Consider the following 24900-nt stretch of genomic DNA (forward strand, 5'->3'; position numbering starts at 1 on the left):
GCATCCATCCCATCCTCTTCTTGACCTTGTGCAGCGCGAACCGCGCCTCGTCCCGCGCAAAGACCGCGTTCCGGACCGGCTTCCATTGCATCATCCCCCGCTGTTTGCGCCGTTCGCTTCGCTTGTTTGCTTTGTTGCCTGTGCGGATGGGGGTGGTTTCCTGCGGTGAGGAGGAGGAGGAAGAGGAGGAGGAAGATGAGGAGGATGAGTCCTGGCTGGTCGTGTTGTTGTTGTCGTTGTTGTCGTCCCTGGATGATTCTGAGCCGCGGGGTGAGTCTGGGTGGTCGTTCTTCTGGTTATCGTTTCTTGCTCCGTCACCGTCATTTCTCTCCGGCTTGTCCACTGGAGGATTGGCAGCAGGTTCGTCTGTCGTCTTTCGTCGTTCATCAGAGGCCTGCACCTCTTGCCGCGTCTCTTCCCCAGAGGTGCCGCTGCGCTTGCTGTCATCCGCCGACTTCTGCTCCTGGACGACCTGCGGCGTCTCGACAGACACTTCCCTTGACCGAAGCCCCTCCGAGATACACGCCTCCCACGTCTCGTACGTCTCGCGACTGTTGTTGTCCACGACGAACCGCCTGTGCGACTCGTCCATGCCGGCGGAGAACCGCGCCGTGAACTGGAGACGGCCCACCTCCGTCAGGTCCTGCAGCGTGTCCAGTTTCAGCTCCCGCCAGTTCTGCTCCGTGATGTAGTTCTGCGTCAGGCGATTGCCGCGCTTCGTCGTCCAGATCGGCAGATCGATTGGCGTGTTCTCGTTGTCCACCAGATGCTGCAGCCATAGCACCGCGTACGCTGCCGCGCCTCTCTTGTTGGCGACGTGGAACTCAAACACCACCGGTGAGCGATACCGGTACCGAACCGGCAACCGCACCTTCGAGCCCTGCGACAGGTCGAAATAATAGCTCCCGCCATCTTCCCGGCGGCACACCGACCGCGGAATCCGCCCCGAGCTGCCGCCCGTACGAAGCCGGATCTTGGCCTGGTGCGGGTACTTCTTCGCCGTGATCCGGTCAGAGGTGACCTCGAACGTTCCAACATCCCATCCGAGCATGTTGGGCGGCAGCTTCGTCTCGACGCTGCGGAACAGCAGCGAAATCCGGATGCGTCCGAATCCGATCCCGCCCTCTAGAGGGTACCATCGTGTCACCTGGGAGCTCGTCTTCATGATCTCCGACAGCTTCAGCGACACAACCCCGAGAATGGGATCGTGCTCACGATAGCGCTGGTCCCGGACCGTGACCGTGACAATCGCAGATCGCCAGTCGCGCACGAATCTTTCCGTGCCTGCATTAAAGAACGGCTTGCTGCTGACTGCTTTGGCACGAGTCCGATACACCTAGAAGTCTGTTAGCGCAGAGAGAAAGAAAACTCTATTTAATTCCACTCACCAGCTGGTCGTTCAGCAAGATCGTGCAGTAGCTCGTAGGCAGATTCTTCCCCTGCTCCTCAGTGTTCTCTCCGCAGTCCCTGGCAGGCTCGTATTCCTGGCCCTTGCGGTTTCCTTTGCTTCCTTTGATATCCTCCAGCTGCAGGTTGACGATCTGGTGGACGACGATGCTGCAGATGCCACTGGGCCAGAGCGGATCCGGAGGCGTGTGTTCGACGGCGTCTTCCTCCTCGGTGGTGATGACTCCCTTCTCGTCTTGCAGGCTAGGATCCCCGCGGAGCGTCTCTGGAAGCTCCTTGTTCTTCCCGTCCGTCCGCAGCTCGCGTCGCAATTTGGGTTTCCCAAAGAAGCCGACCTCCCAGTGCAGCTCGCCCGGCATGCGGCTGCCTTCGTCCATGCCCTGAAGTTTCGACACTTGCGGGTACATCTTCCCCGGGTGCTGGATCATCTGCTGCATCGACAGCTCCACCTTGCCGACGATGTCGTCGGCCGTGTTGCGGTCCGAGTCCCACAGTTCGACGCTGAGCTGCTCATCCGCCTTGATGAGTTCCGGCGTGACGAGCAGTGCGGCCGACTCCTCCCAGACCGGATTGAGCTCGTCCGTGATGACCCGCGTGCAGTACATGGGCTTGCGGTACTTGGAGAACGACAGGTTGATGTAAGGATCGCTGCCGCCGCCTTTGCTGCCCCTTTGGTCCTGCTTGCTCAGTCCGATCGCGCGATGGATGCGGATCCACATGACGCCCAACGCCGGTGTGTCCTTTTCGATATCGTCGCCTTTCAGCATCCGGCTGAGATCCAAGGTCATCGATTTCGGGGCCACGTAGAGACTGGCGGCTGCGCCGATGGCGTAGTTGACGAAGTTGGAGATCACCGGAAGGTTCAGGATGTTGATTCCTCCCTTTACCAGCGGAACGCAGCCCGCGCGCAGATGTGGCAGCCCCATAAAACTGAACGTCATCGATTTGGCGAACGGCGGCTGAGGCGTCATCTCCAGTCGGATCCGCAACGTTCCCACCAGCTCGATCAATTCCGCGAAAATGGGAATAGGCACCCCGAAGAGGCCCTTGACTCCGAGATAGAACACCAGGTGCATGTGCATGTTCCGCGCCTTTGAAGACGTGCTCTCTCCGCTGGGCCTCGCATGGTAGGCGAAGGAGACTTCGAGGTTGTAGCAGTCACAGCCTTCCTCGGCCGCAGCGGCTTCTTGAGGGTCTTTATTCTTCTTCTGGTTCTCTCTGCGGATATTGTCCTTCAGGTGCTGGACATGGCCGTCGGGAAGAGATCGAGCACTGAGGATCCGGATCGGGTTATTACCCTGGTCGATTTCTGCAATGCGGACGTTCTCGATCATTCCCGGAACCGAGGCCTGCATGACATCTTCGATCGTGTCGGCCACCCCTGCCAGCATCTCGGGATTCAGCAAACCCCATATGACGCTGAGAAAGGCGTTCATCCATTCCACTGATTCGGGCAAGAGATTAGCAGTGGCCTGCAAAGCAGTCAGTACAGGACCATGAGGCAGAGAATGTTTAAGAACGCACAGTTTCGCCCCTCAGTTGCTCGCTGCTCCACTCCAGTTCCCTGCCACTTCGGACGACCTCCTTCATCCAGAGAAACACGCCCGATGCGAGACAGAAGGATAGCGGCAAAAGGCCCCAGAAGGAGCCTCCAAACATTTTTCCCAGAGTGATTATGGCAATAACCATGCCCCCACAAATGCCATAGGCACGCCTCTCCAACTGGTCAAACATGGGCTGGTAAGTAATGGAGGGAGTCGGATGGAACAGGATGTTCGTTCTCTCGCCATGAATCGGCACGTCGGTCGTAGTGCCGTCGGCAATGGGGTCTGGGGGAGAGGTGACGTCCTGGTTGTACTTGTACTCCCGTAAATCCTGGCGAGGATCTGTCTTGATAGGCTGTATGTATTAACAGTGGAGTTCGTAAAACCTTTTCTCTGGCATAGCATCAGTACTTACCGTGGGCTTGCCCACGTTGGCATTGGGGACTGTAAGCTAGAGCATCCATGTTAGTCCACAGAACTTGCTTATTCGCATGTGCATATGCCGGCTTTTTCACACCTTTGGATCCCGGACATCCTTCATAAAATCCTTGCCAACATCCTCGATCTGTATCTCTTTGCCTGTGGTCGGATCCGTCACCCTCCGGACAGGTCGTTTGGATGGCTTTTCACCCTCACGGCCCACCGGCTCTTTGCCTTCTTTCTTCTGCTGCTTCTTGCGGCGGATCTCCTCGTCGATCTGCCGGTCGCGCTCCTTCTTCTCCCTGTCAAGGCCTTCTATGAATTTCTGGATGGTCGGGATTGGATTGACGGCACTCCAGTAGCCTCCGGGACGGTGCTGGGTCGACATTGCGGCCAAACTTGGACGCTGTGGTCGTCCGGCCCTGCAACGGTTCCAAGCTGCAAACAGAAGAAGAAGAATTAACTGACCAGACGCATGAAGGAGCTGGAGCTGGAGCTCAAGCTGGAGCTAGGTGATCGCGCAGCTCTCATCCAGACGGCAACGGGTGCCCTCTCATGTCGTAGCGCGACAGCGACTGCAGTAGAGGACTCTCTCGTCACATCTTGGAGAGCTCCAGAGAGCTTCTTCCCCAGGTTTGCACGCTGATATCATCGAGAGGGAAGCTCTCATTGAGTTGCGCTGCCTCCGTGACTGCCTACGTCATGACCTCCCGGGGAGCCGACCAATCCGAGGGATTTTTGGGGCGCTGGATCCAGCGGATGATGCGCCATCGTTTAGGTACCAGTAAAGAGAACCTCCATCTGGATTGCAATCGCCAGAGTTTTCTATCTTGGTATTCTTGTCAACCCAGGCAGTGCGGGACGGATCTGGGGAGAAAGAAGACTAGGTATCTATCAGTCTAGCGTCATGACGATGATAACCTTGATCTTAGTGTGATGCCTTCCGCCGCTCTTGGCATCTGATTAGCAATTGTTAATTGTTCATCACGACAGGGAAACAGTGAAAAATATGTAATCTGGAGAATCGATTAGATGGTATCTTGAGGTAAGATGAAAAAATATTGGGAATGTCAACACATCTTAATGTTACTCACACCTGATAGCCCTACCTCTACAGTTGTATATACTCCATTAGTATACTTACTACAGTGAGATTATTTATCCTGTGCCATATCCAGGACTATTGCTGCTACATATAGAACACCAGAAGCAAATTCAGTTATTAGAAGCCAACTAACTACTGTCCTGACGAGATTATCCGCTTCTTCTCAATCTGCACCTAGCTAAACCCAACTCCATCAGGGACAAAATAAGTGTAGCCAGGAAGAAAAAAAAGGCCAACTAGCAGGAATATTAACAATGAATTGATATTATTATACCCCCCACTCTCCTCTAGATAACTGCTCATTCAATATTAATTATTATTACCGAGCTCGGAGACAAGGAAAACCTCGGTCTACTGCAGGAACGAACGAACGAACGAACGAACATCCCCGGCGACGGCGACGCGGAAACTTCTGGGAAAATCCCGAGTTATGACCGATATCGGCCGGAGGTCAATCCATGTATTATCATCCGAGGTTAAATCGACTTACTAGGTCCAAAAGTGCAGGGTCACGAAATACGGAGTATTGGTTCGACGGAGCGTGTATGCATCTTAGGGTAATGATGTGACTGGTTGAATTGAGTCGTAAATTATAATAATGCGGGATGAGGTGGCATAGTCATGACGGCGTAAGTACCCGGATTTCCCTCCACTTCTTTCTATCTTGGATAGAGTGAGGGGTAATCTGAAGACATGTTAAGCTATTATTGTGCGTTTGAGGGAAAATATTATTGAATAGAGACTACTGTTCATATTAAGGGACTATAGAGTGTGGCGATGGAGAGGAGATTCTATAGATCAGATATAGCTTGGTAGTCATGCTGTGAATTATGTAGGTACTCTTTGCTAATTCGTTTTCGTAGGCAGTGATTGGTTAAGAATATATATATCTGACATACTCCAGATGCTATGATCAGGTCAACGATCGCTCGCGGAGAACCGTAAAGAGAGGAAGAGCACCAGGATAATGTTACTTGACCAGACAACTTAAATTAATCTCCGTTTCTAGATCAAAGAACAGCGAACGATCGCATCGCTGGACAATCGACGTGAACAACGCTGACTGGCTGGACGCGGCGGCTAGTGCGGAAGGCTGCGCTCCGAGTGGACGGCGCTTCGCATCGACGTCAGGCTTGGCCAGACCATTGTCAACGCTTTGCCAGAAAGCGCCTCACCGTCTCCCATCCTCCAGACACGAAGACGGCTTGTTTCCGTTTCTCGACTCACTGCTGCCGCGTACTGCCCAGGGGGCATCCTTCTCCTGTCCTTATTTCTGCCTCAGCTCTCGCAGATCTCGCCAGGTCGTCGGTTTGAATTCCCGCCTTTTTTTTGTGCCGGGCCAGCGTGACCCCTGATCAGACGACCGCTCCAATGTCCTCAACAGAAGAAACGCCCGCTCAGCAGGCGGCGCGCCTGCGTCGTGAGCGTCGCGAGGCCAAAATCAGGGCCACTGGAAGCGCCCGGTTGGACAAGATCACCAGCTTAAGCGGAAGGCCGCCAGCGAGTGGTACGGTCTCCTCTTTATCTTGAACCTCTCATGCTTACATTGGCTGACGAGTGCTTGTCGGTGAACAGAGCGCGAAAGCACTTCCCCGGCGCCGCGACATGTCTCGCCGGCAGTCGCTGCCTCAGAGTCAACTGAGCAGCTCCCTCGAACATCTCCGTCGCCTCAGCCTCCAGCACCCAAGGTCGAAGATCAGACCGCGGAAAATATACAAGCGCAGCAGGAATATCTACGGGCATTATTGCGCGCGAATCCCCCCGAGCAGCAGCAGCAGCAAAAGATTGACGAGGATCCTGCGATGAAATTGCTCAGTGCGATGCTAGGAGGCCTGCCTGGGGGTGAAAATACCGCCCCAGGCTCTGCAGCAGGAAACCTGTCGCCGTCTGACTTGACGTCTGCACTGGGCCTTCCGCCCTTCCTCTCCAAACTGCTCCTCGGCGGGGGTCCGCAGCCCCAGACGCCGGAAGAGAAGAAGCGCGAGTGGATCTGGAAGCTGCTGCACGTGTTCTTTGCGCTGGCCGTCGGGGTGTACCTGCTGGTGCTGATCGGATCGTCGGTGGCGACATATGGCAGCCAGCCGCCGCCGCCTGCTACGGCACAGAATCCGTTTGTGATATTCATGACGGGCGAGCTCCTGTTGAATGGAGCCAAGATGCTGCAGGCATCGCGTCACAAGGGGCAGTTGACGGATCCTGGCACGTGGGTGCAGCTGGTGCGGGACATCGTCCGGGATGGCAGCGTAGCCGTGTTTGCGCTCGGGGCGGGCAGTTGGTGGAATGGCGGGTGGCAGGCATAAGAATATGTACCTAGGTCGCTAATTAATAGAATCCTAGTTAATATAATAATAATCAAGATGAAACGAGGCTGCGCTTCAATCTCAGGGGCAGGAGGAAGTAACTGCCCGTTCGAGCGACCGCCGTCATTAAGGTTTTGACTTCCCTGCTGGTGATAATAACTGAATTATTATCGCTTCATTCTAGTCGTACAAAAAGTTTGGACTATGTGGAACCAGCAGTTAAAGCGCAGCGTAAATGGTCTGAGCTAGATTCTGGAAACATCAGTGTAAGCATAAGCAACTTGTAGCCGAACTACATGCAAGCATTTGCGGATAAATTCACAACGCACCCCTGCTGCGCTTGCACTTGCAGGGGAGGGGTGCGTCGAGACCTTCCAGGAAACGCTTAGCAGTCAAGCCGTCGGGGCTTATAGCTGCAGCCTGATGCAGCTACCGAACGAGGGTTGATGAAGAAGTCCTGGATGGCTCCTTGTTATTTCTAATCTCCCTGCAGCTGCCACGAGCCTGGACTCGAGCGCAGACTGGTTCTCTGGGCCGTATTACGCGTAGGCATGCAGGGGGAATCTCTGTGACGTACGTGATTGTGTCTTCGTCTCGGCCAGGGTGAAGCCATGTCCTCTGTAAGCTTTCTAGGTTCGGGAGTCGCAGGGACTGGACATGGACTGTACCGGGACACGGCCGGGTAATTGGCTCATCGACTTCCCTTTTGGTCGTTTCGCCACACGATCTATCGATGAAGCCATCACCGTCATACTCCGTAAGCCCACGCCAAGGCCCAACACTCGCGGGCGCCATTCAGGCTGGAGCGTCACGAGGATCTGCCCGCGTCCAGCTGCGGTGATTGGCGATCGCGTCTTCCATTTCGTATTCCACCCCGCCTTTCCCCCAGCCGGCCTGGGGAAGCCCACCCCGGCTGCCTCGCGCAGTGCCATGGTCGTGCATGGAGCCCTGGTTCCCCGTCGCATCCTGAACGCGGCCATGTCGCCTGGAATCCGCGGTCTTGTACAGAGCACCCGGGCGACTCTGCCCTGCCCGGCCGCAGCAGCGCCGGAATCCATGCGGAGGGCACAGGTTTCCGACGCCCCGGTCAGGAGCAACTGAGTTGCGGCGTCGAGCACCGGTCGCCAATCATGATCTGCGAGCCGCTGGGCTGGCGCTGCATTCACCCCGGAGCAACGGAACTGCAAGCGTCTAGTCCCCGCATGGCCGAGGACTCCCTGCGCGCTCCCGGCTCGAGGCTGCCACTGGATCGTCAGTCCTACTGAGAGTGAATCCCCCGGTGAAGCTCTCAACAAGGCCCTTAAAATTTAGCCAGCAGTCCCTGGAGCGTTGAGGCTGCACACATAAAGGAGCTGCTTCCGGCACCCCGCGTGTCTCGCGTCTCCCGTTTCCGTCCTGTCCTCCCTCCCTCTCTCCTCCCTCCATCCACGCTTTCCCTCTTTCCCTGCTCAGAGCCTTAGTGAATCTCGTCCTTGGATACCCTGGTCTGCTCTCCATCTCTCTCACCCCGTCCGTGGTTCAGCGCCCATCCTGGCGTCTCGTTATTTCCAGGTGAGCACCGCCAGTCCCTTCTGGCCCACGCGCAGCGGTCCTTTCCCCGCTCGTACCACCGGCGGAGCAAATTGCCTCTTGCGGTAGCGCGTGCCTCGTCATCATCCTGTCTTTCTCCCTTCACTCTCCTTTTTCTTTCATCCAACCCTCGCGCTAACTTCTGCCTCTCGCCGCTGAGAACAGTCGTGATTACTCTAGAAGCTCGCAGTCATGTCTGAGGGAGCCACTCCGTCTCCCAAGCCCGCAGTGGTATGCTTCCGCTCGTCCCGGAACAAATTAAAAAAAAAAGTTGAGATTCTGTCAAACTTCACGATGCTGATCCAATGCAGGTGGTGGAGGCTCACGAAGTCGACACTTACCATGTCCCCAAGGCATTCTTCGAGAAGCACCCGAGTAAGCCGCATTTGAGCGGTCTGGACGAGTACAAGAAGCTCTATGAGGAATCCATCCGGGATCCCGACACCTTCTGGGCCCGAATGGCCCGGGAACTGCTCACCTTCGACAAAGACTTCCACACCACCCACACGGGCTCTCTCGTCAACGGCGACAATGCCTGGTTCCTGGGAGGCCGCCTGAACGCGTCCTTTAACTGCGTCGATCGCCATGCCATCAAGAACCCGGACAAGGTCGCCGTCATCTATGAGGCCGATGAGCCCAACGAAGGCCGCTCCATCACCTACGGGGAGCTGATGCGGGAAGTCTCGCGGGTTGCCTGGGTGCTGAAGTCCCAGGGCGTCAAGAAAGGCGATACCGTCGCCATCTACCTGCCCATGATCCCCGAAGCCATCATTGCCTTCCTGGCCTGCGCTCGCATCGGCGCCATCCACTCCGTTGTCTTCGCCGGCTTCTCCTCAGATTCGCTGCGGGACCGTGTTCTCGACGCCAAGTGCAAGATCGTTATCACCACCGACGAAGGCAAGCGTGGTGGCAAGCTGATCGGCACCAAGAAGATCGTCGACGAGGCTTTGAAGCAGTGCCCGGACGTCACCAGTGTCCTGGTCTACAAGCGCACCGGAGCGGACGTGCCGTGGACCAAGGGCAGAGACCTGTGGTGGCACGAGGAGGTCGAGAAGTTCCCCAACTACCTGCCTCCGGAATCCATGGACTCCGAGGACCCTCTCTTCCTTCTCTACACCTCCGGCTCGACGGGCAAGCCCAAGGGTGTCATGCACACCACCGCTGGCTACCTGGTCGGCGCCGCGGCGACTGGAAAGTACGTCTTCGACATTCACGAAGACGATCGCTTCTTCTGCGGTGGAGATGTTGGCTGGATCACGGGTCACACCTATGTCGTCTACGCCCCATTGCTCCTTGGCTGCTCCACCGTCGTCTTCGAAAGTACCCCGGCCTACCCCAACTTCTCTCGCTACTGGGACGTGATCGAGAAGCACAAGGTGACGCAATTCTACGTCGCCCCTACCGCCCTGCGGCTCCTCAAGCGTGCCGGTAACGAGCACATCCACCACAACATGGAGCACCTGCGTGTCCTTGGATCGGTCGGTGAACCAATTGCGGCTGAAGTTTGGAAGTGGTACTTTGAGGTTGTTGGTAAGCAGCAAGCGCACATCGCCGACGTAAGTTTCCCCTTCGCCCCAGAGCCTCTGGTTTGGGTCGCCCGGAGTGCTAATCTTTGTTTTCTCCCGTAATAGACCTACTGGCAAACGGAAACCGGCTCGCACATCATCGCTCCTTTGGGCGGTGTTACCCCTACGAAACCCGGCAGTGCCTCTCTGCCTTTCTTCGGTATCGAGCCTGCCATCATCGATCCCGTCTCGGGCGAGGAGATCAAGGGCAACGACGTCGAGGGCGTCCTTGCCATCAAGCAGCCATGGCCCAGCATGGCCCGTACTGTCTGGGGTGCCCACAAGCGGTACATGGACACCTACCTGAACGTCTACAAGGGCTACTATGTGAGATCTTTTCCACCCTGCATTCTCAGAACATCCACTGACCCCTATTTTTTCTAGTTCACCGGTGATGGTGCCGGCCGTGACCACGATGGATACTACTGGATCCGTGGCCGTGTGGACGACGTCGTTAACGTGTCTGGTCACCGTCTCTCCACGGCAGAGATCGAGGCCGCCCTGATCGAGCACCGTAAGTTTCCTTGAAAAAGAAAAAGGGGGGGGCGCAATCGGTGAATTCAATGGCTAATTGATCTTGCAGCCATGGTTGCCGAAGCGGCCGTTGTGGGAATTGCAGACGAACTCACCGGCCAGGCGGTGAACGCGTTCGTTTCTCTCAAGAGTGGCAACGAGACGAACGACCAGGTGCGCAAGGATCTTATCATGCAGGTGCGCAAGTCCATTGGACCCTTCGCCGCCCCCAAGGCTGTCTACGTCGTGGACGACCTCCCCAAGACCCGCAGTGGCAAGATCATGCGTCGTATTCTGCGCAAGGTCCTGAGCGGCGAGGAGGACAGCTTGGGTGACACTTCTACGGTATGTGTTTTTTTTTCCCCTCGATTTGGATATCGAACTCTTGTCCGGAATTGACCCAGCACTAACATGTTGAACAGCTGTCGGACCCGAGTGTTGTGACTAAGATCATCGAGACCGTCCACGCTGCCCGCAAGTGAACTGGAACTGTAAAAACAACAAGAGGATGAAAGGAGGAACAAAACATTTCTGTATATAACAACAAACGAGCTGATGATCACGAACCGGGGCGAGAGTCCCTTGAAACAGCACACCCTCGAGGCCTTTCGTGAAAGGGCTTGCAAGAATGACGATCCGCGTGGCTCCCTTGGATGGATGCATGATTACCCACTGTGTTGTTAACTCTGATTCCCATCTGCGTTATTACTATAGCTGCAATGACAGTATTCTTACAATTCCACAATTCCACGCTTCTACATGGTCCAACCTTTCTTTGGTTCTAGATGTCTTCGGTAGGACTGTAGACGTCATCGCGCTCCGACCAGGAAAGGGTCTTGGCGAAGCTTATTTCTCGGAATAAAAATAGAACTGGAAAAAAAAATTTTCGCCACCTTTATTTCACTTGATTAACCCCGTACATCAGCTGAAGATGGCTGTACGGAGTATCTGCCTGCGGAGTACTGCGGGGGCGAGATCTGTTGCCTCGTCAGGCAGTCACTGAGGCGCTGAGTCAGCAGGTCACATGACCGAGTGGCATTCACTGCGCAGGCGGTGGCTCGGAACGGGCTGCTCCTTAGGTCATTGCGGTGTTGCTGGCCGCCTGCCTAGGAGACGCTTTAAGCGAAAGCAGACCCGCCCTTCCTGACCTCCTCCCAGCCTCTCTTCTCCCCAGCATCGCGTCTTTGCCATCCTCGCTCTTCTCTCTCTCCTGCCCCCCCCAACTTCTCTCTTCTCCTCCTCTCTGCTTTGCGAACGCGATCAGGGCAGAGAATTCCGACCATCAGCTACTGGTGGACAGCGTTTTTTTGCCTGCTGGCCACACGTCAACAGGCGGCGATACGGTTTTTTTTTTCTTTCCGGCGACCAGGCGCGTCGCGACATATTAAAACCAAACCCGCCTTTGTCCATTTTTCTTTTTTTTCCTTCCACACTTCACTTCACTACTTTCCTCACACTCGCCTTACCCTCTGTGGCGTGGCGCCTGCGTTACTGTCCACCCCATCTCTTTCCAGACAGTTGCAGCGCTTTGTTTTTCGCCTCTCGCCTCACCGTGTCAAATCTCTTTCTCATATCCATAACTTCTATCCGGATGCATTCATAAAGAAAAAAAAACGAACGCGACAACAATGTCTTTCGGCGGATTCGGTGGCTTCGGCCAAAACAACCAGCAGCAGAGCTCTGGCTTTGGCACAGGCTCTGGATTTGGAGGAACGAGCTCTGGAGGTAGGTCACACTTTGGTCTTCCCCATCACTTTCTCTTTTCTTTCTTTTGTCGGCTTCCCATTTCGTTTACTGCGTCGCCCTTCTCTGCTCTGGTTGCCCCGGTGTTCTTGGCGTCGACGTGCAGGCAGTTGGATTCGGAATCGACAAAAAAAAAAGGTGGCAGGAAAAAAAGGACCTCGACGTCGAACCGGACACCTACAGGAGAGGGAACCCCATCTGAGCTCAGTTGTCTGACCGCGTTGTACCCTATCAATTATAGGCTTTGGAAGCACCTCATCCGGCTTTGGTACCGGTAACACCTCTGGTGGCGGTCTCTTTGGGAACACTTCTGGCGGCTTCGGCTCCGGTGGCGGTATGTGCCCGACCCCAAGTTCGCGCAACTCAGCATGGCCTCCCTTCTCTGTCTGTCTCTGTGCCTGTCTCGTCGTCGTCGTGCATGGCAGAAAGATGGTGAAAAGCCTTGGTGTGCAACACGGGACTCGCCACTCACCATTTTCTGCCTGCCCGGGGTCTTGAAGAGCAGTACTCCAGGTGTGCCTGTGGACGGCGCCTTGGAGATTCGCAGTCAGGATGCGCAGCACATCTACATGGACTGACATCGGCGCATCGACTGTGCATCCTGCCTGTGTTTATCTTTTTCTTTTCATTCATCCATTGGCCTTTGCTGTCTTGTTGCGTCGTTCATTGATTTCTCTTGTCTTCCCAGCTACTAACATGAGAATCTTGCAGGTTTCGGTTCCACAAACAATCAATCTAATTCATTGTTCGGACAGAAGACCGGCTTCGGGACCACGACCACCTCTGGTGGCAGCCTCTTCGGAGGAAACACAGCTACGTCGGGCAGTACTGGATTCGGAGGCTTTGGTTCGACTAGCAATACCAGTGGCTTTGGTAGCACTGGGAACACTGGTGGGGGTATCTTCGGGAATAAGACAGGCTTCGGAAGTACTACCACTGGCACCAGTGGCTTTGGGACTGGTGGCGGTTTTGGCTCTACAACGGGTACCTCAGGATTTGGCACTGCTTTCGGAGGTGTGCCACCATGCGAGGGAACTGCAAGCCACCCTTATGCCCCTGTCAGCGAGAAGGACCCCGGAACCTCCACGACCAGCTGTTACCAGAGTATCACCTATATGCAACCATACCAGAAATACTCGTTCGAGGAGCTCCGTCTAGGTGACTACCAGCACGGCCGTCGGTATGGGAATGCAAGTGGACAAGCCGGTGCATTTGGCACCTCTGCTTTTGGAGGGACCGGCTTCGGTCAGCAGAACACCACTTCGGGTTTCGGTTCTACAGGCGGTGGCTTTGGTACTGGAACGAGTGCGCCGTCTGCCTTTGGTCAGACACAAACCACTGGAGGCTTCGGCAGTGGTACGACGTCCTCGAACCCCTTGTTCGGCGCCAGCAAGCCGGGCACTTCTCTTTTCGGAGGGACCTCCACCACCTCCCAACCTAGCTTATTCGGCGGAACGACATCGACCTCTGGTGGCTTCGGTTCCACAAGCGGTACCGGCACATTCGGATCCGGTGGCTCTCTCTTCGGAAACACGAATAATCAGCAGAAAACAGGCTTGTTTGGAAGCACCGGAGGGACCGGCTTTGGCGGTTTTGGACAGCAGAATACCACCAGTGCCTCGAACCCCTTCGGTAGCACTACTGCTACCTCTTCCCCATTCGGCCAGCAGCAACCGACTGGCACGACTGGTTTCGGCGGTTTTGGGCAGCAGAATCAGAACCAGAACCAGGGCAAGTCACTCTTTGGTGGCGGCCTCTCGACCGGCAACCAGCAGCAACAGACCGGTGGTACCTTGTTCGGTGGCACCAGCACGGGTGGCTCCCTCTTCGGGCAGAACAATCAGCAACAACAGCAAAACACCGGCTCCCTCTTTGGAGGCCAGAATCAGCAGACGGGCGCTAGTTCCCTGTTTGGTGGTGGCAATCAGCAACAAGATCAGAAACCAGGTCTGTTTGGCAATCTAGGTACCAGCACTACGACCACCGGCACGTCCACGTTTGGCGGCTTCGGAACCAACCAGAATAATCAGACTTCGACCTCGAGTCTTTTCGGTAACACCCAGAACCAGCAACAGCAGCAGAAGCCAAGTCTGTTCGGAGGAACTAGCACTGGAACTTCTCTGTTTGGACAGAACACCACCACACAGAACACCGGCTCGCTGTTTGGCAACACGCAAAATCAACAGCAACAGACTGGCGGGTTCGGAACCAGCAGTCTATTCGGTTCTACTCAGCAAAACCAGCAACAGCAACAGCCACAGCAGCAGCAGCCGGCTCCTGGCAGCTTGCAGGCTTCTCTCCTGGAAGGCAACCCATACGGCAATCAGTCTATTTTCTCCGGTTTGCCCGCCCCCAACGCTCCCAGCCCTGGTCCTTTAGCAACCCCCTTGTCCGCCAGCGTCAAGCAGAAGCAGCGCACCCCTCTCCCGGTTTACAAGATCACCCCGAATGCCGCCAACCGTCTGATTACACCGCCCCGGCGTCAGGGTTATGGATTCTCTTACTCTACTTACGGCTCGCCATCGAGCGCGTCCAGTGTCTCGAGCCTTGGCGGCAGCCTTCTTGGTGGTAACACCCTGCGCAGTGCAAGCGTTAATGGCAGCTTTAGCCGTAGTTTCGGAAAGAGCTTCTCTACCAGCAATCTCCGGAAGACCTTCGACCCGGACAGCGACAGCGTCCTGTCTCCAGGCGCCCTGACTGGCTCTAACTCGAGATACTCGGGTGGCAGCCTCAAGCGATTGACCATCGACCGCAGCTTGAGGAGTGACCTGTTCCAGCGCTCAGCGTCTACGCCGGCTGCTTCCATTACGAATGGCGAAGATGCTGGTCAGCAGAGTGACAGGCTGAAGAAGCGGGTCAGCTTCGATTCTCGCTCTCAGGAACCGGACGGAGACACGAATGGCGCGGTTGTCCGTGCGGAGACTGAGAGCCCTGAGCCGACTGCGGAGGAACTCGGCTTCCTTCGATCTATCCGCAAGAACGGGCATGTCAACGGAGTGAACGGTACCTCGACTGAAACCGCGGCCCAGCCAGAAATGGAGCAAGTGCGCGGAAATGAGCTCTCTGTCGTCCAGGAGCAGCACGCCGAAGACTCCCCGGCCACCAATGGGTTGTCGAAGCTCCCCTCCGTTCCCGCCGGTGATCCTCAACCGGGCGAGTACTGGATGAAGCCGTCTCGCGCCGAGTTAAGCAAGATGAGCCGTGAGCAGCTGAAGCACGTGGAAGGCTTCACTGTTGGCCGCAAAGCTTGTGGCCAGGTCACGTTCGATCGACCCGTCGATCTCACCGGGATCGATCTGGATCAGCTCTTCGGTGGAATTGTGCAAATCAACGTTCGCAGCATTACCGTTTATCCGGATGATGCTCAGAAACCCCCGAGGGGCAAGGGTCTCAATGTGCCGTCCACTCTGCGGATTGAGAACTCCTGGCCTCGAGGCCGCGATAAGAAGGTGCCTTCGGCCGTCACCAGCGGTCCTCTCTATGAGAAACACGTGGAACGTTTGAAGAAAGTGCACAACACCGAGTTCGTGGCCTACGAAAAGGACACCGGAATCTGGGTCTTCAGGGTTCCTCACTTCACCACATATGGTCTTGAGTACGACGAGGACGAAGGTGAGAGCTTCAACCACAGCGCATTGAGTGCCGCTCCTGACACTCCGAAGGCTCAGTCTCCCGCCGCCCGCACGTCCTTGGACAACACCTTTAATTCCGAGCCCACTTCGAGCTTCTCGGTCGACGAGTCGTTCGTCGGGTCCAATGCCGGAGTTGATGATGACACTTTTGATTTTAAGAAACGCAAGGTGGTCCCTGGTGCATTTGGCAACCAGGCCGAGGCAAACGAGTATGAAGAAATGGAATCGACAGAAGAGGAAGATGGAGAGGGATCTTTTTTAGAGGACGGCTCCACGGGTTCAACTGCTGAGGCTGACGGTGATGAGGAAGAAGTCACTGAAAGTCAGCAATCGGTCGAATCAGAAGTTGGATCGGATGAGGACGGCGACATGGAGATGGCGGGCTCCTTCCCGGCTCCTCACCACACCGTGGAGCATGAAAACACTACACGCACCGTCATGACTAGTTTCGAAGACACTCAGCGCTCGATGCAATTTGGTACGCCTGCGAAGCCGCGTCTTGATCTCAGCGGCGATTGGGCGGAGCAGTTGCAGAGGACTATCAGCCCTAGGAAGCAGGATCGCGATGCTTTGCGAGAATTGCAGGCCACCGCATTTACGGACAGAAAGTTAAAGGATGACACTCCAAAGAAAGATGCAGGGACAGCGGGTGGTCGACCGAAGGGATTTACGACAAGCATTGATTTGATGAATTCGTTGTTCCAGCAGCCGAAGAAAGCCGGGAAGTCTCCGAGCAAGAAGCAGAATGGGCAGGCGAAAGGCTTTGAGGTTTGGTCCCCTTCCAATCGTTTCTTCTCTACAGCAAGTCCCATGTACTTAGGAGGTTGAGCCATACGCCCGATCTCAAAACCTCTAGTTAGATCTTACCCAAGTTGAAAAATGGATTGTGATTAAGCTAAATTTTCATCTTTGTCTCTATGCAGTGGCCATACTCGAAGAAACCGAAGACCTTTGCGAGCAGCACGAACGAATTGACCGAAGACGATATTGCGTTCCATCACTCGTTCAAGCCTCGCTGGGGACCTATGGATGCGATCATCAGCGTCAAAAACGACATGAGAGATTCTCTGCCTGATGTAGGGAAGCCATGGGAGCATGGGTTCTCTGTGACGAGTGAGGAACGAGATATCGTCGTACTGGCTTTTAACAAAGCTCCAGAGGTTGGTTCCCTTTTCTTAGGTAATGTGTGATGATACCGCTAACAATACGTAGCCTGTTGATATTTTAGAAGCCCAGAGGAAGCAGTCTGTCATCCGTCTAATTGATGGCATTCCCTTTGCTCGAAACGCCAAGTCTGATTTCCGGCCATTCATCCAGCTATGCACGGGGTCCTCGCCACAGGCTGATTTGGAGCGGCACGTGTGGCAGCTGGCGAACATCCTTTTCAATGACGACATCGAAGACGATATCTCGGCCGGTGTTCCGGCTCAACTCAGGCAGAAGTTCATTCATCGCATCAAGAAGGATCGACTGAGCCGGCTGTGGGAGAGCATCGTCCGTGAGAAGCACAGCCAGGACTTGGAGAAGATTGCGTCTCCAGAAGAGCGAGCTGTGGCCTATCTCACGTTCCACCGCGTCGAAGATGCGTGCAGGACCCTGGTCGAGAGCGGGAACTTGCACCTGGCGACGTTGCTTTCGCAAATCGGCCGGGACAAGACGATCCGCCTTGATATGCAGAAACAGGTCGAATCATGGCGCACGCACAACGTCTCCTCTGAGATGAATGAACCCATCCGCGCTCTGTATGAACTGCTTGCTGGTAACGCTCTCCGCAGCGAGGGACGTCCGTCCGGTGCTGTGGAAGATCGTGCCTCCACGTTTACCTTCTCGGAACGGTTTGAACTCGACTGGTTCCAGGCCTTTGGTCTCCGACTGTGGTACGGCATCACGGATGACGAGCCGATCGAGGCCGCTGTTTCTCTCTTCCTGCGTGATCTGACCGAGGGCGATGAGCCCGCGTTTCCTTTCCCACCTCATCTGGAAGCTGCACGTGACGATCTGCGCCACAACCAGAACGCGTTAAGCCGGGAGTCCCCGCTTTGGGTCTTGCTGAAGGTCTATGCTGTGGCTGCCGGTAGTGCAGACGCTTCAGGCCTTCCTAAGCTTGAGTTCCCTGCAGCGGTGCTTCCAGAGTCGGTGACTGGCGATCGACTTTCGAACCGTCTGTCGTTTCAGCTGCACCAGGTCGTCACCTCCATTGTTGGCCATCATGATGCTCTTGTCGTTGACACCGCTCGGGCTGATCAGCTCGTCTGGGATTACGCTTGGGAGCTCGGCGCATCTGGTCGGCTGGAGCAAGCGCTATTCGTTCTTCTGCATCTCTCCCGCGCCGTGGACCGGGAGCGCAGCGTCAAGGAGACCCTCGCCCGATTTGCAGCGCAGTTGCCGAGCCCGGTGACCGCTAACGGCACGCCTGATGCCCGTTGGCAGTATCTCACTAATGATCTCCAACTGCCCGAGGCTTGGATCTGGGTTGCGAAGGCGCTTTACGCTCGCGATGTGGGTGACGCAGCGAACGAGGTCCATTATCTCATCCGCGGCAAGAATTGGAACGAGGCGCACGCGACGTTCTGCCGGGAGGTGGGACCACGGACGATCATCGAGCGCGATTACAACACACTGCAGAAGCTGTTGTCCGGGTTTGGAGATGCGCCGGAGCGAAAGGTGCGAGGCTGGACGAGCGGTGGGGCGGTGTATGAGGACTTTTTGCGTCTGGTGACGGCCAAGAGCGGTCAACGAGACCAGGCCAGCCTCAAGCGTCTTGTTGGGTCGCTGGTGGTGATGGGTGAGAAGGTCAACAAGAGCTCTGGGGCGGAGGGCCTGAATGAGCGGGTGGCGTTTATGGAGATGAGCCGAGTGGTTGCTGGTTGGTGTGTTCGGGAGGACAATGTGAGTTCCCCCCCCTGCATCCTGTTATGCATGCATTGCTGACGGTAGTAGGCTGTCGAACTGTCTGCGATTCTCAAACTTCCTCTGACGGGAGATGCGCGAGTGATGCATACTGCGGAGATCAGTCGGAGATACTACAGCGCGGTGATGGCGAGTGCGTACTGAGACAGTCAGCGAGGTGGTTACGACTGTATCATTTTGATATTGCACGTCTGTACTCCAGTCCATGTGTCCAGAGCGACGAGTTTTGAGTCTACATGACCTGTTGTATTCTAGTCTGCTGATCTGCTGTTTCTGGTTAGCAAGAGTGTAACAAGTACGTAATAAGTTGTCAATAATAGTTGCCAGTCTAGATGAATCATTCTGCAGTCTAATAGCGTAGCCATAGATTTGCATTTCGTAGGGAAGGAGACAATAACCTTGATGTCCGTCGAGTATACTACATATTTTATCAACCATATTGCAAGACGCAGAAATCATTCATTCGTTCGTTCATACTGCTCTCTTTCAAATTCCTACGAATATTACTAGTTCCTCTCCCTATAAAACCGAGCAATAATAATTATGTTCGTCCCAGTAGACAACAGCATCATAATCATCATTATACTCATAGTATTATTTTACTTAGGTGTAGCTTAAGAGTTAATCCACCGGCCCGACCACCCAACCCAACAACGCCGGTTCCGGGAAACAACGAACCAATCAGAGTTAGGTATTAACCCAAGTATATACTCAGAAGGAAGGTTAGAGGTGGGGAATCCCGGAACCGGGCCTGTACAGTATGTCGATCTATATAGGGGTATTGTACTCCGTACGGAGTACAAATAATAATATTAGGGGAGAGGGAAAAAAAAGTTGCTCGCGCTAGTTTATTAGATTTATATGTTGATGATACTGCTGTGAGATTTTTTGACTGTCCATCAGTCAGTCAGGGAGAAGATACATACTTGACTTGTATGTTATTCTTAGGGAGATACTTATATAAGATACAGATCTATCGAGACATCTCTCTCATTGTTTGTCCCCTTGTTTTCTGTTTTTTTTTTTAAAAAAAAAGGGGGGGGGAAATTCTTGTTTTTTCTACCTCCCGGTTTTGCTCATTACTTCGTTCCGCGGGTACGTACATATTCATTCAAGCTTGATGGTATATGTGAATTCACGTTGGGTGTGGATGTTCTAGACTGCAGGTTTTGTCTGTCGCTTACAATACAGCGGTTGGTCAGTCAGTCAATCTGTCAGGCAGGCAGGTAACTGTACAGTGCTTTGTGTTTGTGTACGTACGGCTATACAGTGCTTTCTCCTTGTGTACGTGCATTCCTTTCAGTTGTTTTCTGTTTTAGAACAGAATTTTCATGGTTTGTTATCCATGCTGATTCAGCTTTCATGGCAGTTTCTCGATCGAGATGGAGAATAAACAAGACAGTCAGAATCTCGACAATACCAGCCACGATGGAGTTGGTCCTCTTGAGAAAACAGACCCTGCGGAAGCGACAGACCCCGAGGCACAGAAAACGACGACGACAACTCGCCCGGCGTACACCGCGTTCAGCACGTCGGAGAAATGGTTCATTGTCATCATGACCACCATGGCGTCCTTCTTCTCCCCCCTTTCAGGACAGATCTACTACCCCGTCATGCCGCTCCTGGTGCAGAACTACCATCTGACAACGGCACTGGTCAACCTTTCCATCACGACGTACATGGTCCTGCAGGGTATCGCGCCCAGCTTCATGGGCACCTTCTCCGACGCCAGCGGCCGGCGGCCCGCGTACATGCTCGCCTTCGCCATCTACACGGCGGCCAACATCGGGCTCGCGCTGCAGGACAGTTTCGCGGCGCTGCTCGTCCTGCGCTGCCTGCAGAGCGCCGGCAGCAGCGGCACCGTCGCGTTCGGATACGGCGTCATCGCCGACGTGACCACTACGGGTGAGAGAGGCAAGTTCATGGGCCCCATGGCCGCGGGCGTCATGGTGGCGCCCGCCCTGGGCCCCGTCATCGGCGGCCTGCTGGCTCAGTTTCTCGGCTGGCGCAGCGTGTTCTGGTTCCTGGTCATCATCAGCGGGTCCTACCTCGTCGTGTACGTGGTGCTCGTGCCCGAGACATCGCGCAAGATCGTCGGAGACGGCAGTGTCCCTCCGCAGGAGTGGTGGAGGATGTCCCTGCTGCAGTATTGGAAAGCGAGGCAGCAGCAGCAGCAGCAAGCCCGGCGAGCTGTACGTGAATCTAGCAACCGACAAAGGAAGATCAGCTTTCCGAACCCGTTGCGCTCGGTCGCCATCCTCGCGGAGAAGGATGGCCTTGTGATTATTACCTATGTTGGACTGCTCATGTTTGCGAACCTGGTCCTGATGACCAGCACGCCGAATATCTTTCCTGTGCTGTACGGATATAATGAGCTTCAAGTTGGGCTGTGTTTTCTGTAAGTCAGACCTATCTAGCATGTCAGTCAGTCAACTACTTACTTACACCGATTCTGTTGCAGCCCCCTCGGCATCAGCGCCTGCATCGGAGCCGTCCTAAACGGCAAAATCCTCGACTTCAGCTACCGGCGCACAGCGCGCAAACTCGGAGTCTCTATCGACCGCCGCCGAGGCGACGACCTCCGGAACTTCCCCATCGAAAAGGCGCGCTTGCAGCCCGTCTTCTTCTTCCTGGGACTGCAGCTGGCCGCTTTCTTACCCTACGGGTGGGTGCTCGAGCGCCGCGCGCCGCTCGCCGCGCCACTCATCCTGCAGTTCGTCATGGGCCTGGGCATCGTCGCGTCGTCGAATACGCTCAGCACGCTGCTCGTCGACATCTTCCCGGACAGACCGTCGACGGCGTCGGCGGCGTGCAATCTCGTAAGATGCCTGCTGGGCGCCGTGGGCGCGGCGGTCGTGGACTACATGCTCAGCGGGATGGGGTGGGGATGGTGCTTCTTCTTCGTTGGCATGGTGATGTTGGTCGCGACGGGGTTGCTGTGGGTGGAGATGTCGTATGGGATGGAGTGGAGGAGGAGACGGTGGGAGAGGTTGGAGAAGAGAAAGCAAGAATCGTCGACTTAAAACATCCACTAGATGGAGCTGCAGGTATCACTGTACTGTGCATGATTAACAATGTACCCATGCGTGCATTTAATTCGGAAACAAACATATGTCATCATACATACAACCATTCAGATCATATCTTCGATTAGATGGGTAGATAGACAGACAGACAGACAATTAGATAGATGGATAGATATATACCTCTATACCCCTGGTCATTTAATGTATTTCAGATCAGGCTTTCTTTCTTCTTTCCATTTCCTTTCCTTTCCTATATCATATACAAAACACGAACCAAGAAAGCTTAAACTAATAGTCCAAACTAGACTAATAATCATAAATACGCAGTTGTATTCTATTCTATTGTTTATATCGAATAATCCTTTTTTTTTCATTTATATATAGAAAATATTTCTTTATTCTTCTTTCCTTGCCTCCCGTCCTTCTGTCCTCCTTATATTAAACGTGGGTAGGTAGGTATGAAGATAAAAAGAAGAGAGAGAGAGAGAGAACTAATTAGACTTCATCATCCAGTTATAATGGTTGAGTCTATTCTAAGTTTTTTTTTTACTTTACTTACTTCACTTCACTCCTATCATACATACATGCTAGGTTCTAAGAAGTCTTGAGCAAATATTCATAAGGTAATGCACGAGTTAAGTTTCGTCTACGCAGTCGTTGGGATTGGAATGCCATTCCTGTTCATGTCCTTTTCCATATTGATGTCCAACGTCATGGTTAAGTAGATAGAGAATAAATGAGATTTGTTAGCTCAGCTCAGCTCAGATCAGCTCAGCTACAGTACAGAGTACAGAGTACGTAGCCTAGGAGGAAAGATATGGATATAGATATGGATATGACCTTTTCTTTCTTCTTGTCCTTTCTTTTTTTTTTTGTAAGGGTATAGTGCATATACGATATGCCGAAGTTGAAAAAAAAGCAACTTGCACATGTAGATATAGTGCATACACCATACAAAGTAAACCGTACTTACTGTATACAGTACATAACCGATGAAAGATGAAGTGTCCTAGGACTGCTAGCTAGGTACTGTACTGTACATCTTACAGAGGTGGAGATCTACCTAGATCTACCAAGGTCTACCACACTCCGGAGTATTGAGAATGAACTTAATGAACTTTTAACAAAGGAAAACTGGCATTGCGGGAACTGTACAATAAAGAACAGACACAGACAGAAATAAAACAAATCAACCTGTCTTATACTACCTCCTGCAGCGTGTTTACTGCCCTGGAGAAATGAGCTTGCCCTCATTCCTCGACTCGGGCGCCCATCCACCCGCAAATGGCTGCTTGCCGTGCTCCTGCTCGTACTTCTTGATCCGCGCCTCCAGCTCTGGTCGGAAATGCCGGATCAGGCCCTGGATCGGCCAGGCGAACGCCTCGCCCAACGCGCAGATCGTGTGGCCCTCGACCTGCTTCGTCAGCTCCAGCAGCATGTCAATTTCCCGCTCGCGTGCCTGGCCCTTCTCCAGCCGTTCCATCATCTGCTGCGTCCATTTGCTGCCCTCGCGGCAGGGCGTGCACTGGCCGCAACTCTCGTGCCGGTAGAACTTGGACAGCCGCGAAATCGCGCGGACCACATCCGTCGACTTGTCCATGACAATCACCGCGGCCGTTCCAAGACCACTCTGCGAGTCCTTCAGAGCATCAAAGTCCATGATCTGGTCATCGCAGATCGACTTGGGCAGGATCGGCGTCGACGAGCCACCCGGAATGACAGCCAGGAGGTTGTCCCATCCACCTCGCACACCACCGCAGTGGCGCTCAATCAGCTCGCGCAGCGGGATCGACATTTCCTCCTCGACCGTGCACGGGTTGTTGACATGGCCAGAAATACAGAACAGCTTGGTTCCCGAGTTCCGCTCGCGGCCAAACGACGCAAACCAGCTCGCGCCACGACGCATGATGGTGGGCGTCACGGCCACCGTCTCGACGTTGGTGACCGTGCTGGGGCAACCGAACAGACCGACGGCAGCGGGGAACGGGGGTTTGAGACGAGGCTTGCCGGCCTTGCCCTCAAGCGACTCGATGAGAGACGTTTCCTCACCGCAAACGTAGGCACCCGCTCCACGGTGGATGTAGATGTCAAAGTCGTAGCCGGTTCCGCAGGCATTCTTGCCGATCAGGCCAGCCTGGTAGGCCTCGTGGATGGCGCGCTGGAGCACAGTGGCTTCGTGGTAGAATTCGCCGCGAATGTAGATGTAGGCCGCATTGGCGTTCATGGCGCGGCCAACAACCAGACAACCCTCGACGAGCTTGTGGGGGTCCTTGCGCATGATCTCTCGGTCCTTGCAGGTGCCTGGTTCACCCTCGTCGGCGTTGACGATCAGGTAGCGCGGTCGGGGGTCCTTTTCCCAGTCCTTGAAGTTCATGAAAGACTGATGATCCACAGCCACACTTAGCTTCGTCCATCACGAAGAATCTGGGCCAAAATTTCTTCTACTCACGTATTTGAGCCCAGACGGGAAACCAGCTCCACCACGGCCCCGGAGACCAGATGCTTTGAGTTCATTAATAAGCTGTGCCATTGAGAAGTCTGTCAGCGACATGCCAGAGACCTGCCGGCAGGACGACATACCCAGTCGTGGCCCTTCAGGATGATCTCCTTCGTCTTGTACCAGTCACCATACTTCATGGCCGTCTTGAGGTCCGTCCCGTGGTGTCCGTACAGATTGGTGAAGATGCGATCCTGGTCCCTCAGACCGCCATAGTGTTTCTTGGGCGCAGCCCCATCCTGGACGGTTGCAAAGGAGCGGGCCGGACGGGCAGCGGCGGACGCGGAAGGGAGGGTGCGGGAGGAGAGGTGAGCGAGAGAGGAAGTCGAGGGGGCCGCCGCTCGAGATATCATCTTGGTAGGGACGCTCAATGGAGCGAGGGCGAGGGGTGGGAAAGGAGAAGAAGCGCGGAGCGAGAAGGGTCGCTGTCGTCGAGAAGTTGGGCAATTCCTCGCTGCTGAATACCCGGACTTGGGGTGCCGCTGATTGGACGCGACAAGTCACGTGACAACAACGCATTGACCAATGAGCGCCCGCTTGATATCATCGCAGGACAACATACAGCATCATCTGCCATTGCTTTATTCTTCAAGAGCAGACGTCTGGAGGGAAAATTCTCATCGAATTCTGCAAGACTGCAGAGAGACTGCCAAGAGACCGTCCAGAAGG

At 54.6% G+C, this 24900-nt stretch overlaps 5 protein-coding genes across 5 annotated transcripts; 3 read left to right on the forward strand and 2 right to left on the reverse strand.

Moving 5' to 3' along the window:
* Positions 1-3759, reverse strand: T310_6257 (C2 domain protein; the record flags this gene model as incomplete). The annotated part of the gene is made up of 5 exons (XM_013470903.1): positions 1-1336; positions 1389-2879; positions 2932-3306; positions 3367-3402; positions 3469-3759. Coding segments are annotated over 5 exons (3529 nt in total), but the record flags the coding sequence as incomplete, so codon positions are not given.
* Positions 3760-8537: 4778 nt separating this feature from the next.
* Positions 8538-10905, forward strand: T310_6258 (Acetate--CoA ligase; the record flags this gene model as incomplete). The annotated part of the gene is made up of 6 exons (XM_013470904.1): positions 8538-8576; positions 8657-9901; positions 9977-10237; positions 10295-10424; positions 10494-10768; positions 10846-10905. 6 exons carry the CDS (start codon positions 8538-8540, stop codon positions 10903-10905), a joined length of 2010 nt encoding a protein of 669 aa, XP_013326358.1.
* A 1146-nt stretch (positions 10906-12051) lies between these two features.
* Positions 12052-18852, forward strand: T310_6259 (Nucleoporin SONB; the record flags this gene model as incomplete). The annotated part of the gene is made up of 6 exons (XM_013470905.1): positions 12052-12148; positions 12408-12500; positions 12878-16566; positions 16722-16874; positions 17011-18687; positions 18739-18852. 6 exons carry the CDS (start codon positions 12052-12054, stop codon positions 18850-18852), a joined length of 5823 nt encoding a protein of 1940 aa, XP_013326359.1.
* Positions 18853-20273: 1421 nt separating this feature from the next.
* Positions 20274-21731, forward strand: T310_6260 (uncharacterized protein; the record flags this gene model as incomplete). The annotated part of the gene is made up of 2 exons (XM_013470906.1): positions 20274-21106; positions 21170-21731. 2 exons carry the CDS (start codon positions 20274-20276, stop codon positions 21729-21731), a joined length of 1395 nt encoding a protein of 464 aa, XP_013326360.1.
* A 1225-nt stretch (positions 21732-22956) lies between these two features.
* T310_6261 (NADH:ubiquinone reductase (H(+)-translocating)) lies at positions 22957-24584 on the reverse strand (the record flags this gene model as incomplete). Its single annotated transcript, XM_013470907.1, has 2 exons — positions 22957-24114; positions 24315-24584. The coding sequence occupies 2 exons, from the start codon at positions 24582-24584 to the stop codon at positions 22957-22959; spliced, it is 1428 nt and encodes a 475-aa protein (XP_013326361.1).
* Positions 24585-24900: the final 316 nt, after the last annotated feature.

Source organism: Rasamsonia emersonii (genome assembly GCF_000968595.1).
Source record: "Rasamsonia emersonii CBS 393.64 chromosome Unknown ctg1118621760389, whole genome shotgun sequence".
Taxonomy (NCBI): domain Eukaryota; kingdom Fungi; phylum Ascomycota; class Eurotiomycetes; order Eurotiales; family Trichocomaceae; genus Rasamsonia; species Rasamsonia emersonii.